General features: G+C 50.1%; 1 protein-coding gene across 1 annotated transcript in view; it reads left to right on the top strand.

Moving 5' to 3' along the window:
• The window catches only part of ETFB (electron transfer flavoprotein subunit beta), a 65243-nt gene that overhangs the window by 10119 nt on the left and 36914 nt on the right, over positions 1 to 18210 (top strand). Inside the window, exon 2 of the mRNA XM_088443667.1 lies at positions 8191 to 8349. Coding sequence (XP_088299793.1) covers positions 8191 to 8349 — 159 coding nt within the window. The remainder of the gene's footprint in view (positions 1 to 8190; positions 8350 to 18210) is intronic.

The following is an 18210-nucleotide window of genomic DNA, read 5'->3' as shown; positions in this document are numbered from 1 at the left end:
TAAGTTGGTGCCCGGCCGGAGTCGGGTCACCGTTAGCGCAGGGGGAGCTGATTAGCAGCCCCTAAGCTTATTTTTTTTTTTTTTTTTAGGGACAAAGTTTTTTCATGGACTTTGGACTCTTCAGAGCGGCAGCGTCGGACTGTCCATAGGACGTCTAAGCTGCCGCTCCGTCACCCCGCTGGCGCTGAGACGCCAGTACAGATCTGGGGATCTCAGCGGGACCCCAGAGTCTGTACTAGCCGGACTCTGTGGGCGCCCAGGACTGCTGCCGGATCCACGGGGAGCAGGTAAGGTCGCGGATCACCGCTTGCGGTGATTCGCGCATTTCAAATGCAGTCCTGTGCCTCCGGTCTCAGGGGACAGACCGGAGGCGCCGGCAGTGGCGGCGGGCCCCCCATACCCCGTGTGTCCACTAGACCACCAGGGACTTAACGATCGGTGCAGGGAGCCGGCGTCCCGGGGGTTAATAGCCGGCCAGGGGAGGCAGCCTTCCCTGTTACAGCGGCTCCTCCCCTCAGCTCAGCGCGCCTTTCAGTATCCATAGTCTGGCGTCGCTGAGCTGCTTCCTCCGCGGGCCACGCTTCCTCTGAGGTCTCCAGCGGCCATTTTATCTCTGTGGTGCAGCAGAAATCTCTCAGGATGGCAGTGAGTCCAGTCCCCCTGCGTACCTCACCATCAGGTCAGTGTACACAGCGCTGTAGCCTTCCCGGACACTGAATCTGGGCAGTTGAATGCAGTGTAATAGTGCAGTATATTATATGACATGTTTATGTATATATGTATATATCTGCATTGTATGTGACTTATGCTAGTGCTGACTGTACTTTATTCTCTCACCTGTCAGTGTATATCTATCCCTTTTCTTTATCTGCCCTAATACAGCTGTACTTAGGGTGGTTCTGAGACCTCACATTTATATACTTGTTAATATTTGTGTGGTTTGTCACATACTGTTGCGTGCTGCACGTTGCCATATTTTAGATGGAACTGTGTGTTGCATACGCTGAAAATGGGTCCCTGCAGCTAATTTTTGGCATCAGTCAGGACCAGTATAGTGCTGCTTAATATTTCCGCCAAGATTGGTCAGATATGTCTGACCAGGAGATAGAGCGTTATACTGCACCCATTTTTACTATCCTGCAAGTCATGTGCTGCAGGTGTTAGTGCGGAGGATTTGACTCATAAAGGGTTCTGTATGTGGCGTCATCTGGTGCCGGCCTCTTTCACGACCCCCTTGGGCGGTTTGTTTTCTCGGGATCCTCTCAATTGCGGATCGCCGGGCGGGCCCCATTGTTGTACCTCACTTGGGGTTACTTCACCATACTGCCCTTTTCATCTCAGGGTATCTCGCAGCTTCTTGCACTCTTCCCCTGTGACACAGACTACCGCTCCCTGCAGGGGTTTTTCGCAGTATATGAATTCCCCCTGGTGCCACAATAGTCTGTCATTCCCCTTGCAGGGATTACCACAACAGCCACCCTGGGTGGATGTCGTTTTCTACGAAACGCTAATTGGCGTGGTTGACGCCCTGTGGTTACTTCCCAGTTGGCTCTGCCGTGAACTGGGTACTGTTCGGGGCTCTTTCCCTCTTACACGGGGGGAAGCCTATTGCAGGTATTATTATCCCTGCTTTAGGGCTGGTAGCAGGTCCATTCTGGTTAGAGTGAATGTTGACCTGCACCTGTATCATACACCCTCAGTATTGCGTGCCTTCGGGTTACCTGTTGCTGACTAGCGGGTGGATCGCATAGCGGGACTCTGGCTGTTGCCAGATAGGAGGTGTTACAACAGTGTTTGGCCTCCTGTCCCAAATTCCCTGAGGGTCATCACGAGCCCCTCCTGGGGGGGATGGGCGTGTTACTCGTCTGATTACAGACGTTACTACGCCTCCCATTCCTGCGTGGTCGGATTCTTCGGATCCGTAGGTGGTAACTCTGCCTGAAATCAGTATACTTGCTTTCAGGAGTTGTTACCCATCCTACCATGGCTATAGCATGGTTGGTTAATACTATTGCATATTGGGTTGATGCATTTGTAACGTTTTTTCCCCTCCAACACGTCGGGGGTTCAAATGTATTTGGTCGCTCACGTAATATATGCTGTTGTCATAGGTGGAAATGCCTATATTGGATACCAGTCTCCTAACTTTCAGAGTTCCGGCTGCGACTGTATCCTCCGTAATACCCTATGGCTGCGCTCTGGGAATGCAGAGGTGCAGATACCATCTTTAGGGTTGATATTGTTTGGTCCTGACCTTGACAAGATTGTAGTAACATTGGCAGTATTACTATCGACAAGTTTACCGCTTTCAGCTATGCCCACTACAAGGCCTCAGACTAAGTCTGTTAAGTCTTTTTTGTCCTCTGGGTCAGCCTAAAGGTCTGTTTCTTCGTAGACTGTCGGCATCTACAAGGGCCGACATATCCAGTACCGAGCAGGCCTGGACTGCCAGCCGATCCTGCTTCTGAACCTACGGATATCTCTTCAGTCTGACGGGACAGGCCTACAACTGGGAGATACCGATTTTCTCAGTTCGCCCGGTATTAGTGTCAAGTTGCCGCGGCTACGTGGGTAGGAGGGTACGCCCTCTTTACAAGGGCCTTACAGATCCAGAAAGCTATGCAGTTGTTGCGGTAAGCGGAGCTAATTAGGCCATCCCTACTATCTCAGTGAGGGACTGGTTGTTCTGTTTTCTTTCTGGTGCGGTGGCTGAATGGTCCTCTTTGGCCTATTCTCTGTCTCAATTCCCTGAACCAGTTCCTAAAGCTACCTGGGCTCAGGAGGAAATCCCTATGCTCCATCATACGATGTTTGGAACCTGGGGACTTTAGGGTATCACTGGATATACAGGACGCGTGCCTACGGGTACTTACAGAGACCTTTCCTCAGCATGGGCTGAGGTTTGCTGTATCACAGCAACACTTACAATTTTTCGGGCTCTGCCTGTTGGGACTGTCCTCAGCCCCACAGGGGTTTACCAGCGTTTTGGATTTTCTGACAGTTCTTCTGTTCAGTATATCCCAATGCTCCTGTACCTGGACGGCCTCCTGCTCTTAGCGGGATCACCGGGGTACTTTACGGCCAGGTCAGGATGACTGTGGCTTCTTCAGGGTGCAGACGTTTAATCAACGGGGAAAAAGTCCTCCCTGCATCCCTCTCTGGGTATTCTTCATCTAGGATCCCTGCTGGATTCTCAGAATCTGAGAATTCTTCTGGCGTAAGACGGAATCTCCTCTCTTCCATTAGGAGTACATGGTTGTCTGCGCAGTCGACAGATGTCTTTACACTCTGGGATGCATGGTGGAATGGGCTCAGTTCCATTCCAGGCCTTTCCATAATTGGCTCATCTCCAGATGGAATGAGTTTTTTCTGTCGGATAACTGTTCAAACGATGATGCTCTCTCCGGAGGCAAGTCGGTCCCTGTCCGGGTGGCTATGGCCATCTCGTCCAGGGTTTTCTTTGCTAGGGACAGTGTCTGGATCGAATCCTTTTCAGTGCAGTTGGACGTCTGTCGATTCCACCCTGTCAATTAACTTACTCTGGCATAACTCTTGTTTCCCGGTGAACCTGAAAAGGTTCAGTCCCGACAGGGTCAGGACAGTGGCTTCCTTTTTAGCAACACTGTTCGTTGGGTGGCAATGACAGGTATGTCACATATTCGGACATAGTCCGAGGGTCTCCTCCCGACCATCTCGGCAGCGTTCATTTCAGGAGCTCTCCATTGGGAAGCGGGAGTCCTCAGCCGTCACGACGTGCATCCCGGGGACTAGTCTCTTCCCCAAGAGAGGTTTCATCTCCTGGTGAGCAGGGGGGGCCCCCCTGAGGTGACCCTCATGGCCTTCTGACTTTATCACACTATGGTGTTACAGTTCAGCTCTGGGGATTCTGAAGCAAACTTCAGCGACTCTTTGTCGGTGAAGTGGTCCTTCCACTTTGTGTACCTGTGTTCTCCGGTCTCCCTTCTTCCTCGAGGTCTTTGGAAGTGTTTTCAATCGAGATGGAGATGCTTTCCTGCTGGTGGCTCCTGATTGCCCCAGATGTCAGGGGTACTTGGATCTTCGGAGTCTCTACATCGATACTCCATCCCTGATGCTTCACTGCCCGGACCTGTTGTCTCAGGGTCCTTGGTTTTGCCTTGGACCTGGGTCGTTTGTCTTTGACTGTGTCCTTACAGTGGTCTTACGGCTTCCCTGGCTTTGTCATCGTTGGAATGATTAGAGCACATGGATCAGCTCTTGCTGGGACCTACCACAAACTGTGGCAGCCATAAATCTTATGGTATTGTACCTGTCGATACAATCCTCCGGTGTCCAGGATTTCCAGATATTCTGGCATTCCTTCCGGCTGGCTTGGGTTTCACACTTGGCCTGGTCTTCCTGACAGTGCGGATCTCTACACTGTCAGTATGGTTAAGATATGGAATGGCTTCACTCTGGTATCCAGTTCATCCTTTGGAGTGTTTTCTTGATTATGCCTCCATTTGTCCTCCCTAGGGACTCCTTGGGAGTAAGTAGTGGTTCTTCGTTACCTCCGGGGACAGTCAATGGAACCGCTGGTTGTGATAGCCATTACATGGTCTATTGCTTAGGCTCTCTCTTTCTCTCAGGGTGTTTATATCAACCAGGAGAGTGTCTGAATTGGGAGCGTTCTCATGTGGCTCCCTCTTCTGGAGGGCATCATGTCAGGGTGGGAGTTACTCTCGCCCTGTGTTTCTTCTTAGTGGTTTTCAGGTTCCATATTATTCTGGAACTTATGGTACGGCCATTCTGTCCCCAGTCCTCTCGGCTGGTGTGGCCTCATTGACTGTGGTCTGGCCTCTTTGGATTTATGTGATCCGTTCAGGTTCCTTACGGAAATCGGACTCCTTATTGGTGGTCTGAGATTTCTGGTTTTCACAGGAAAGGATGGCCGGCCTATAACCAAATGTTGGCTTGGATGGCCTCGTAGGTCTTCCTCAGGGGCCTACCCATGGGTAGGCCTTCCTGTTGTTGATGCTTGTTTTTTCTCGGGCCATGTGACCCTCGTGTGCGGCTCGCTGTGGCGCCTCGGCTGTTTTGCCTTACTAGGTGGCCACGTGGTCTTCTGTCCACACCTTTTTAAGGTTCTAGGCATTGGTTTCCTTTGCCTCTCAGGATGCTTCCTTTTTGGCGACGGATTCTCCTCTCAGCACAGGAGCGTCCCCACCCTTGGTTGAACTGCTTTGGGACATCCCCAAGGTCAACCCTGTGGACCCCCTATGGACCCTGAAGTAGAAAACAAGAGATATGGTAAGAACTTACCTTTGTTATCTCTGTTTCTACGAAGTCCATAGGGTCCACAGGGCGCCCGCCCTGACGCACCTGGCTTCATATGGGCTGTGTGGCTGGTCACCGGTTTTCCGTCTCCCATTTCGGTGAGTATGGTTATTGAGTGTTCCAGTTTTCTCTCTCTTTTTCTCTCCTCCTCCGGCCTTTGGCTACTTACAAACTGAGGTGCCTCTGGCTTGGGGGTGGGGTTATAGGGAGAGTGAACCCAGTGCATCCTGGGAGCTAAAAGCTTTAACTGCGTGGTGCCCGGATTTGGTTTCCAACCTATACCCCAAGGTCAACCCTGTGGACCCTATGGACTTCGTAGAAACAGAGATAACAAAGGTAAGTTCTTACCATATCTCTTGTTTTTCGCGTCCATGTACACTGACCTCGCTACACTGACCTCGCGTAACCCACCGTTTAGAACGCTTGACAGAAAATCGCTGCCGTCTGACGCTGCTGGTGTTCCCCATGAGCGTTTTACTGATACTCGCTGTCCCATGCCTCGTAGTGGCAATGACCCCCTTAGTTTATTAATGTGTATTCTCAAATCATCTACAGCATGAAAACACAGGAATTCCTAGTAAATGTGTGTTAACCTTGTGCCCACTAGGGGGAGCTCAGACATCTTAGGAATGAGAATATCGCTGTCTATCCTCGTTGCACAAATGCGCTTTGCCTTACATATTCCTTATCTCGTTTTGCTGCTATCAGGGAAGATTGTGAGCAGTGTGATAATAAAGGTGTTCTCCTCTCCTGTCTGATCGGTCCAGTGCGGCACGGCTCTGCAGTGGTAGCAGGCTGCCTCCCTTCCTGGCATCCGTTCAAGGCACACAAGCAGCATGTCCTTGAGATGCACTTCAGTGTCCAGATTGAATGAATGTTTAACCTCCACTGCAGGTGGGAGGCACGGAGAAGCCGCTCCAGCTCTCTAATCACATTGCAGTCTGCTGGGGTGGGATGGAAGACTGTTAACCCCTTTCCCTGCTGCAGTCCTGCATGTTTCCGATCCGCAAGCGGTAAATGCTATTCGCCAGCTTTCCGCGGCTCCGTTTTTTTTCCACGTATTTTTAGAAGCCTTGTGATCTTATGGTAAAGGTATCGTAATTTACAATTAAGGCGCATTGGGGCTGATGCAGAATTGCAAGCGGAATCGCACTGATCATGCGCCCAAGATGGGCGCATGCAGCTACAGACGACAGGCTGTGCCCATCTCTGACGTCTCTAGATGCGCTGGGCAAATATTCGCATTTTGTTAGTGCAATGTGCGTCCAATACGCATCAGGCACATTATCTTACTTACTTATCTTTTATGCACAAAAACATGTCGGTATGGTTAGCCTGTGTATACATAAAGTATAAGTTAAAGGGAGGTGTGACCCGCCAAACCGAGTGTCCTGGTAGAGTACAACTAAATGCTATTAGTGATCAATTCTTTTATGCTTAATCTGCCACGTCCCCACCTGCGCACGGATTTGCCAATTTCGGTAGTCGCTGCCTTATCCATTTTCCTGTGCGCTTCTGTGGGTTTGAGGGAAAATCAGCCATGTGCCTTTCCGGGAACGCGATGTACGGCGCATCACAGCTAATCGAATTGACCCATTAATGTCTCCCCGCGGCCAAACGAAAATTGACGGAATGGAATCCAACTGCCAAACCGTGTGTAAAAATATTTCTTGTGGATGGTAATAACAATATTTAGGCGCTAAATCTTTTTTTGCCAGGGCATGACCTTGTGACTAGCCCCCATCTGCCAGGTTACAAGCCCCAGTACATTTCACATTTTACAATTCCGCGTTGGCTTTGAGATGGGAGTCGATTGGTTTTATGGAGACAATAAATGCCTGGGGGGGGTGGGTCCCACTTAACTTGTTTCTGATCTTTAACAGCCTGAAGGCCTGAACTGTTTCATATAGAGATGAGCCTTGCAGCATTGCACCAGTCTATCAGGAGTCTCGTACATCTACTGCCGGTCCTTTCCCACTTCAGACCTGATTACACATGGGCGGGAAGCAGTCGGGAAGCCGGCGGTCGCAATGCCGACCGTTCGCTTCCCGAACTGCTTAATCCTGGTAAGGTAGAAATGACAGGCGTCAAAATCCCGAGCCCGACACCCGGCTTACCGATCGAAGGTAAGCCGGGCGCGGACAGCCGCGCGCGTTAGGGTAGGGGCTTAGGGTTAGGCACCCGCCCGCGAGGTTAGGGTTAGGCTAGGGGAAGGGGGGGGGGGGGGGTTAAGCAACCCTGGGGGGAGGTTAGGGTTAGGCACCCCTAAAGGAGGGTTAGGGGGTAGAATTAGGTTACTTTATACTTACCTTAAGGACAAATAGGGATTTCCTCCTCTGTCGGACTGCCGCTGTCGGGATTAGAACCGCTGGCCGCATGGTTCTGGACAAACAGAAGCACAAACCTGTCCACCACCACATAACTGAGCCTAGGGATGACCTATAAGCACAATTTACTTCACTTTACTACATTTTTTTCTGAATTTCTCAATAACAAACCTTTTGGCTCAGGGGTGCCGTGAAAACAATGCTGATACTCTAGAGCTCCGTGGTTCAAAAAAGTTTGGGAACCTCTGTACTAGGTTGTGTTACACACGCCCACTTTGCCATTGCTTCCATGTGTGATGAGCTTTGAAGCAGGGATGCAATAGGCTCTTCCTAGATGAATGCATCTAAAAACTAATAATTGGTGCTAACGGCCTCTAGCTGTTTAATTCAGCTGCGATTGGAGCTGAAGTTGGGCTAAACCTACATGAAGTCTTTTCCTTTGATTCCTTATCCATTGTGCAATCCCCCCCCCCCCCTCTCATACGTGTAGTGTGTACAGCTGGAGTGAGCGCAGGATGTAGGCTGCAGACCTGGGATAATTATCCTCTCATTTCCCGTCTCTTTGCAGGTGCGCGTGAAGCCTGATAAGACAGGAGTGGTGACCGATGGCGTCAAACACTCCATGAATCCGTTCTGCGAGATTGCTGTGGAAGAAGCTGTCAGGCTAAAGGAGAAGAAGATAGTCAGTGAAATTATCGCAGTCAGCTGTGGCCCTCAGCAATGTCAGGTACAAAGACCGCAGAGCGTTGCTAATCGTGGATATTGTCTGTGGCCCCCCAGCTGTCCCCATTATTGTACATTAGATTGCAGATCATCAGTGAAATGATCTGTGGCCCCCCCGCAGTGTCTGGTGTGTAAGATAGTACATCATTACAAATAATTGATATTACCTGTGGCCCCTGCAATGTACAGGATTATCTGTGCCGTCAGAATTCTTTTGCCTGTAACTTTGATTTAGGACTTGTATGTGTTAGTACTTGTGTTTATAAATTTCCTATTCTTTCTGTATCTTTACAGATGAGCTTCTGGTATATATCTTCTACTGATTAGATTGGAAAACAGCCTAGTCGTGCTAAGACCACTTGGCCCCTTTGCTGTGCAGAGCATAACAGGAGGTATACAATCGGGAAACCGGCAGCCTTAATACCGGCCGCCGGCTTCCCGAATGTCATATCACGGCAAGGGTGAAATGCCGGGCATCTAGATGTAGACGCCTGACATTTCCCTGACGCCGGGAGACAGGCGCCCGGCATCCCGATCGAAGGGATGCCGGGCGCCGCGAGCGGACAGTCGCGGGGGGGGGGATGGTTAGGTTTAGGGCACCCGGGGGGGGGGAATTAGGGTTAGGCACCCCCCCCGGGAGGGTTAGGGTTAGGCTAGGGGGAGGGAGTGTTAGGGTTAGGCACCCCCCCCGGGGGACTTAGATTTAGGCAGCGGGGAAGGGTTAGGCACTTAGGGGGGGAGGTTAGGGTTAAGCACCCCTAAGGAGGGCTAGGGTTAGGGGGGTTAGGTTAGTTATCACTTACCTTAGCGACGATCGGGATTTCCAGCGCTGTCGGGCTTCCGCTGCCGAGCTCTGCTCATCTTTCGGCCAGGCGCTGCCGGGAATTTCATACCGATTCCTAACAGGAGATGCTGAAGCTACAAATTGTACCCATGTTCCTAGTAACTCCCCTTCCCAGCACCAATCTATCTGAGGCTGGGTACACATTGGTCAATATATAATCCGTTCAATTGAACTGGCGATATATTGTGCGTGCGTGTGGACCAGCAATATGTCTGCGAACAACGTCGTTCAGACATATCGCATCGGCTGTGCAGCACAGCCACTGGCCGATATATCGGCGCATCATGCTGTGTCTGCGGGCGGTCAGCTAATCACCCCGTACACTTGCTGCAGAGGCCGCCGGTGTCTGACATCACAGCTGGCGGACTCATGCAAGCGCCCGCCCAATTGTGACGTCAGGCACAACACAACGGGTCGGCGATTGGTAAGTGCGTATGCACTTTCCAATCGTCGGGACGGTGGATCGGCCATCGACCTAGTGTGTACCCAGCTGAAAAACGATCCAAATGTTGCAGAAAGAAAAGGAAAACAAACGGGGATATAAATGGTTAACCTGAGTGGCTGCAGATCTACAACAGCGGATAACTAGTACCTGATAATGCAATGTTCTCTGGGCATTGTTACTGAGAGACATGGGAAATGAGGGGCCCCCGATGCAACAGACATGGTTCCATCTGCCATCTATCTGATGAGACGCAATGCATGTTACGGGCGATTTAGATATAAAGGCTATTTTCTGAGCTGAGAGATATTCCGAGGTAAGTGTCATTAGCCAGGAACGGCTTCATTGCCTGTCGCTCTTAGTACAGAGAGCTTGTCTCACATCGTTTTATCTTCACTCTGCCCATTACTGTTGTAAAGACGTGTAATTCTTACATATATTTGTATCATTCCTACAGTCATTTACAGCTGTGAAGTGGTTTTTGCTGTATTATAATAATCACTAGTTTTTAACCCAATCAGCTGTGCTTTAAGAGAAAATGAGAATACAATTATATACCCTCAGCGGGCACTTTATTAGTATTGGATAGGTTCCTGCTCTGCGCCCAGAACTCCCGGAATTCTTTGAACTGGATTCTACAAGGAGCTGGAATCACCGGGTTTAGTGTCTGGTCCATGGTGACATGTTAGCGTTGCACACTTGCTGCAGATTTGCCTGCTGGGCATCTCCTGTTATACACCTCTTGCGAGTAGTGTACAGTGCTCTGGTAACTACAGAGGCCATTGGAGTACACTGAGCTCATTGTCATGTGTGCGGAACCAGCATGACATGACAAGCGCTGTGTCACACGGTGCGTCATTCTGCTGGAAATAGCCACTAGAAGATAGGTAGACTGTAGCCCTAAAGGGATGCTTTATAATCAGTAACAATTCTCCGGTAGACTGGGGGCATTTAAACAGTGCTCGGCTGGTGTTAAGAAGCCTAATGTGTGCCACAACACCCTCATACAGTTACACTACCACCTCCAGCCTAAAACCACTGGCACAAGGCAGGATGGTCCCGTGGAATCATGGTTTATAAGCCACATTCTGGTGTTATTTCAGTTGCTGTCACCTTCCTGTTGGCCAGAATTAGTCTGACCATTCTTTTCTGGCCTCTCTCATTAACAAGGGATTTTCACCCACAGAACTGCCACTGGGTGCTTTTGTTTTGCAAACCATTCTCTGTAACCTCTAGAGTAGGGGAGGGCAATAAGCGACCCCCCCAGATGTTGTAAAACTACACAGCCCAGCATGCCCTGACACAGTTTTGCTATTTGACCTAGCTAAAAATGTTGCAATGCATGCTGGAATTTGTAGTTCAACAAAAGCTGGAGTGCCGCATATGGCCCACCCCTGCCCTAGAGACACTTGTGCATGAAAATCCCAGGAGATCAACTGGTTCTGAAAGGCTCAAATCTGCTCAACACCAACAATCATTCCACGGTCAAAGCCACTTAGATCACATTTCTTCCACGTTCTGGTGTTTGGACTGAACAACAGCTGAACCTCCTGATCATGTCTGCGTGCTTTTATGCATTGAGTTGCTGCCGCGTGATTGGCTGATATTAGAGGCTTTCTGTAAAATAAAGGGACTATTCAATTGATCCTTTCGGTTGGTAGTTCATTACTTTGGTGTAAGAGACTGAATTTCCTCTGCCGTTGAGTTTGACGGATAATTTCAAATTTAGGAATTAACTTCTCTAAACATTAATTGTCGTCATGCTGGTTAAAACAGTTCACTGGAATAAGCCTTCCTTGAAATACGACTGAAAACATCGATGGGCTAAAGCTGGGTACACACTATGCGATCCTCTGCACAATATTGTTCTGACGCAGATCGGAACGATATATCGTGCGCATCACAGCAGATGGGACGCTGCAATAAACGACACCATGCAGCATGGAATGATGATACATTGCGCCGTCCCCCACCGCAGCGTGTATGGACGGCGAGATGTATGGCTCCATCGCGTCGTCCCATCGTTGGGTACACCAGGGCTTGACAAATTTTTCTAAAATCTAGGAGCCAGGATGAAAGTGTAGGAGACAGACCACCGTCCCCCCAAAAAAGTTACAGGAGTGAGTGAGGAGCACAGCTCTGTGTGTTATACACACTATACTAGTCCACAAAATGGTCACAGTTGAATGGATACAGTAAAATAGAGGCCCCCTCACTGCTCTGCACAGCTCCCCTGCCCCACCCTCCAGTAATAATGGACCAAATTTCACATAAAATAATGGTGCCAGAAAGTACAACAAAACCCCTCTCCCCTCGTGGTCACACCACTATCCCTTTTTAAGGCGCTTCGCAATCCCCGGCCACGCATAGACCCTACGACCAGAGAGCTCTATTCAGCCAGAGATAGGAGACAGTAGACAGCCGGGACGGACAGGAGGATCAGCGTAGACTGGGACAGACAGCAGGGATCAGAGCAGGCCAGGATGGACAGGAGTCATCAGTGCAGGACGGACACAGGCACAGCAGTCACCGCAGGCGACACTCAGCACATGCACTCCTGTACATGATATGAACACTGCAATAGTATAGGCACGAATCTCCGCCGGAGCTGATGAGGATCTGCTTCCTCCCTCACTGCAAAATCTAGTAGCCAGGCAGCAAAATCTGGTAGCCATGGCGACCTGGCCCCCCCGCGATTTGTCGAGCCCTGGGGGGTACACTTCGTGTGGTGTGTACCCAGCATTAGTGTCAGCTACACTTTGGTTACATGGTTGTAATTGTAGATCATTTCTTTATCTGTCTAATGACATCACCAGTGTGTTTCTGTATCATTTTTGAGAGGGGCTACGCTGTCATCTGAATTCTTGTTTTTTGTTGTGTTCTTTTCTATATTTTTAAGTGATAGCTCAGAGGGAAGCCTGATGGATAATTCCATATACATCTTGCAGGAGTAAATGTACAAACTAATAAATAAATCATCCGTAGAAATAAAATCGCCTCTAAGGAAAGCCGTTCATCAAAAAAAAAAGTAAAGACCTGTTCAATAGCAATAGGAGCTCACTGGGTGAGAGTGCGCACAAGTCTGAGCATTAATACACAAGGAAGCGTACATACAGGATGAGGCCAGATGTGTGCTTGATGCGTATATAGGGATAAGAACCTGCACTGTAAGATATAATTGCATAGTAAAGACTGGCATGTACTAATAGCAGCAGGTACAGCACATTTGCGTAAGTAATGAGTAGCTTCCTGGGTATGAAGGGAAATATGGTGGTGGGGGGTTGGGGAATTATCTATAATACAGTGGTTGCTGCCATTCTGTTGAATGGGACACTGCAGTGTTCTCCCCAGAAAATTTTCCAGCCGGGTGGTATCAAGAAGTAGCCGGGTGGGGCCTTTGCAATAATAAAATGTTTTAAACTCTGACCTTATAATGATTTAAACTTGAAATATGCAGTTCCCCCCCCAGACTGGCCCCATATGCAGTTCCCCCCAGACTGGCCCCATATGCAGTTCCCCCCCCAGACTGGCCCCATATGCAGTTCCCCCCCCAGACTGGCCCCATATGCAGTTCCCCCCCCCAGACTGGCCCCATATGCAGTTCCCCCCCCAGACTGGCCCCATATGCAGTTCCCCCCCCAGACTGGCCCCATATGCAGTTCCCCCCCCAGACTGGCCCCATATGCAGTTCCCCCCCCAGACTGGCCCCATATGCAGTTCCCCCCCCCAGACTGGCCCCATATGCAGTTCCCCCCCCCAGACTGGCCCCATATGCAGTTCCCCCCCCCAGACTGGCCCCATATGCAGTGCAGTGACCACAGACTGGCCCCATATGCAGTGCAGTGACCACAGACTGGCTCCATATGCAGTGCAGTGACCACAGACTGGCCCCATATGCAGTGCAGTGACCACAGACTGGCCCCATATGCAATGCAGTGACCACAGACTGGTCCCAGCCCAGAACTTACCTGAACATGCTTGGCGGCGGCGCTCCCACTCCCGCTGCCTCGTTGTGACTGGATCTAGCAGGTGCATAGGGTAAGCTCTTCACGTCGCCGGTGATGTCATGACGTCACCCGCACAGTGCATCATTGGGAACGCTTGCCTCTGAAGCGATCGGAGGCTTCTTTAGCCTCCGGTCGCTTCAGAGGCCAGCGTTCCACACCAGGAGGCGGAGGGTGACCGGGAATGCGGCGTGGGGAAGTGCCGGGCGGTGGGCTGTTTCTGCCGGGCGATGCGCCCGCAGAAAACAGCCTGGGGAGAACACTGCACTCTGTACAGTATATTTAAGGAGAGTATAGTGGATTTCCTGGCACTGCCGTTTTTATTTTTTTTTCTGTTTTAGATCATGTCATAGAAATCTCTGTGTGCTGTACGGATCTTGCTCCGTGTTCTGCTTTACAGTCTCAAGGCCATTAATGCAAGTATTGATAAGTTGCCACTGAGAAGAGTAGTGTAATTCATATTTTGAGCACTTTTCTCCTGGTGTTCGGGGCAGCGGGAGTAGAGTGCTGTAAAACCAGCCTTAATGGCACTGGTATGAAGCATTAATGGCCACAAATGCATCTGACGGGCTGCCAGCTCTCCCTGGTGTGGTGGGATCCCGCCCTGCGGTTAGGCGTATAGGTGTGACATCAGCTTAGGATAGTAGCACTCACAAGACTTGGTAAAGTAGCTTCACCCCCCACCCACTAAACGGGAGGGAGAGTGTTTAAATTCACAGTGATCAGGGAATACATTAAATATTTGAAAGGTCAGTAGAGCTCGGTATAAATTATAAATGGAATTATCACGAACATAGGATTCTTAGGAGATATGGTACACTTGGCGTATATAGGGAATATTTATGGCGCTCGTCAGGTTCGGTATGTTCAGAGATAGGAGGTCGGGCTCCTGCGCTGAATAACGTTCAATGAACGCCGTTCAGTGCGGGCACCACACCTTGGCGACCTGAAAGTCTGAACAGTCAGTCAGTCTTTCAGGTCGCCTAGTGTATAGGCCCCTTAAAGGTCGACAAGGTCAAAATGCCGACACTGAAATGGTGGACACATTTTTATTTTATTTTTTTTGTAACACTAATATTCACCCTAACCCTCTCCCCTGACGCCTAACCTTAACTGTTGGGGTTAGTGACTAACCCTACAAAAACAAAGCGTGTCGACCATTCGTGTCAACCTTTTGGCCATGTCGACCACTTGTACCCGGCAACCTTTCTCCATGTCGACATTTAGTGTGCCGACCTTTGTCCCTGCCGACCTATTGTCTGTCTAACATCTGGTGTCTATGTAGACATGGTCTACCTTTTAACGGTCTGTCTATAGTCCGGAACACAAGTGAATGGACCTGGACACACAGTTTATGAGAAGCTTACACTTTGGGGTCTATTTACTAAGCAGTGTTAGGAGACAGAGTGAATAGTGATAAGGTGCCAGCCAATCAGCTCCCAACTGTCATTTTTCAAACACAGCCTGTGAGATGACAGTTGGGAGCTGATTGGCTGGCACCTTATCACTTTCTTATCACTTTTCACTCTGTCTCCTAACACTGCTTAGTAAATAGACCCCTTTGCTTTGTGTTCATTTCAACGTCACCTGTAGCGTTCATAAGTGTAAATGCACCGTACACTGCAGCGGCCATTTTCCTGGTGATTTCAGTCTGCAGGACATCCGATGCGTGACTCCAGAGAGGTAAGTGTAGTAATTATATGGGTGCGATGTGCAGCGCACACCCTGAATCCATTATAGATACACCGATGCCTCAGAGCTTCCCTCCACCATAGCCAGCTAGGTGCTTATAGAGGGCTCCCACAAAACTCCCCACACTAAGCCAGTCTACTGCGCTGCCGGAGAGGAGGGGACCCGCACGGAGGCTGCAGAAGGGCCCCCATCTCTCGTAAACTGCCCCTGCTCTGGGGCCTACTAATAACCATGCCTTCAGCATTTTAAGGGGTCATTTCAGTTAGTTGCAAGCCTACTGGCAGCATTCTAAAGCTGGGTACACATCAACTGATCGGTCAATCTGTCATGTGCCCCAGCGATGTGTCTGTGCACGACGTCGTTCACGGACATATCACATCGGCAGATACACCTGTCCATCGGGTCAGATGACTGCCCATACACTTGCAGCAGAGGCCGTGAGGAGGGGGGCGCAACACTCTCCCCCACCCCCCGGCCAGTGGGGCCCGCAGCCAGATGAGGGTTATTCAGTGTGTATGAACAACAGTCATCTGCAGATCTATCTTTTAGGTGTGTACCCACATTTAGAGGATACATTTACTAAAGCTTCTAAAAATGAAAAGTTTTGGTGGTGCCCAAGTAACCAATCCGATTCTGCTTATCATTTTATAGGTTGAAATAGAGAAATGATAGCTATAATCTGATTGGTTGCTCTGGGCAACACCACCATTTTTAATTTTTAGAAGCTTTAGTAATTCTATCCTCTAAATGTGGGTACACGCCTAAAAGATAGATCTGCCGGTTCTACGTAATCTCTTTTTTGATGTTGGTGATTGGCAGTTTTTTCCTCCATGTACTGAAGCTTGTTGTCCGCACATTTGTTTTTTGGTGGTGGTCATCTGAGGCCTGATTCAGCATGGATCGCTATTGTGATCGCAGCTCCGTAATCGCACACAGTGCCGCTGCGAAAATATGCTAATGTCTGCCGCCGCTCAGCCAGCATAGAGACTCTCACTACCGCTTTCTCACTTCCGTAATACCTCGCTGTCCTGCACATACTGTACATCGGTAACATCGGCCTATCGTGCACAATTACAGCAGCCCTGACCGGCCCCAGTAATTGCAAGTTTCGTCTCATGCAGTGAGTACTCAAACTACATATGCTGTCGCAGTGGCTAATTTATGCACACCCACGCAACGGCGTTCAAACGGACAGGCACGCCTGCGTTTCTCCAACCTCTCCCCCTTCACCACCCCCCAAACGCTGACGTCCCACACTCACTATGCGATGGCTTTCTACGTGTGTGCGTGATCTTAGTGTGATCGCAACGCTATCCTGTGCATGCGCACTGCCCCACAATCGGCCGTACGCGGTTGCAATTGCGATCCGTGCTGAATCAGGCCCTTGATCTGGTTGGTTGTAGTTTTAGACCAAATCCGCTGAATGTTGGACATTGATCGTTATTGCTCCATCTCTCTGGGCGTCACGCCCGTTCTTTGCTAGAGGTCTGCGATATACAACACTATAAGAGCTAAGACGCTCTGATATAGAACGTTGTTAGTGAGGACACTGGCTGGCAAAATATGTATTTCTACTTCAGGGTCCATAGGGGGTCCACAGGGTTGACCTTGGGGTATAGGTTGGGAACCAAATCCGGGCACCACGCAGTTAAAGCTTTTAGCTCCCAGGATGCACTGGGTCCACTCTCCCTATAACCCCACCCCCAAGCCAGAGGCACCTCAGTTTAAGTTGGTGCCCGGCCGGAGTCGGGTCACCGTTAGCGCAGGGGGAGCTGATTAGCAGCCCCTAAGCTTATTTTATTTTTTTAGGGACAAAGTTTTTTCATGGACTTTGGACTCTTCAGAGCGGCAGCGTCGGACTGTCCATAGGACGTCTAAGCTGCCGCTCCGTCACCCCGCTGGCGCTGAGACGCCAGTACAGATCTGGGGATCTCAGCGGGACCCCAGAGTCTGTACTAGCCGGACTCTGTGGGCGCCCAGGACTGCTGCCGGATCCACGGGGAGCAGGTAAGGTCGCGGATCACCGCTTGCGGTGATCCGCGCATTTCAAATGCAGTCCTGTGCCTCCGGTCTCAGGGGACAGACCAGAGGCGCCGGCAGTGGCGGCGGGCCCCCCATACCCCGTGTGTCCACTAGACCACCAGGGACTTAACGATCGGTGCAGGGAGCCGGCGTCCCGGGGGTTAATAGCCGGCCAGGGGAGGCAGCCTTCCCTGTTACAGCGGCTCCTCCCCTCAGCTCAGCGCGCCTTTCAGTATCCATAGTCTGGCGTCGCTGAGCTGCTTCCTCCGCGGGCCACGCTTCCTCTGAGGTCTCCAGCGGCCATTTTATCTCTGTGGTGCAGCAGAAATCTCTCAGGATGGCAGTGAGTCCAGTCCCCCTGCGTACCTCACCATCAGGTCAGTGTACACAGCGCTGTAGCCTTCCCAGACACTGAATCTGGGCAGTTGAATGCAGTGTAATAGTGCAGTATATTATATGACATGTTTATGTATATATGTATATATCTGCATTGTATGTGACTTATGCTAGTGCTGACTGTACTTTATTCTCTCACCTGTCAGTGTATATCTATCCCTTTTCTTTATCTGCCCTAATACAGCTGTACTTAGGGTGGTTCTGAGACCTCACATTTATATACTTGTTAATATTTGTGTGGTTTGTCACATACTGTTGCGTGCTGCACGTTGCCATATTTTAGATGGAACTGTGTGTTGCATACGCTGAAAATGGGTCCCTGCAGCTAATTTTTGGCATCAGTCAGGACCAGTATAGAGCTGCTTAATATTTCCGCCAAGATTGGTCAGATATGTCTGACCAGGAGATAGAGCGTTATACTGCACCCATTTTTACTATCCTGCAAGTCATGTGCTGCAGGTGTTA

This window comes from Taudactylus pleione, unplaced genomic scaffold (assembly GCF_031769625.1).
Source record: "Taudactylus pleione unplaced genomic scaffold, aTauple2 ptg000332l, whole genome shotgun sequence".
In the NCBI taxonomy this organism is placed as follows: domain Eukaryota; kingdom Metazoa; phylum Chordata; class Amphibia; order Anura; family Myobatrachidae; genus Taudactylus; species Taudactylus pleione.
Note: the sequence above shows the minus strand (reverse complement) of the source record. Positions and strands in the feature narration are given on the sequence as shown.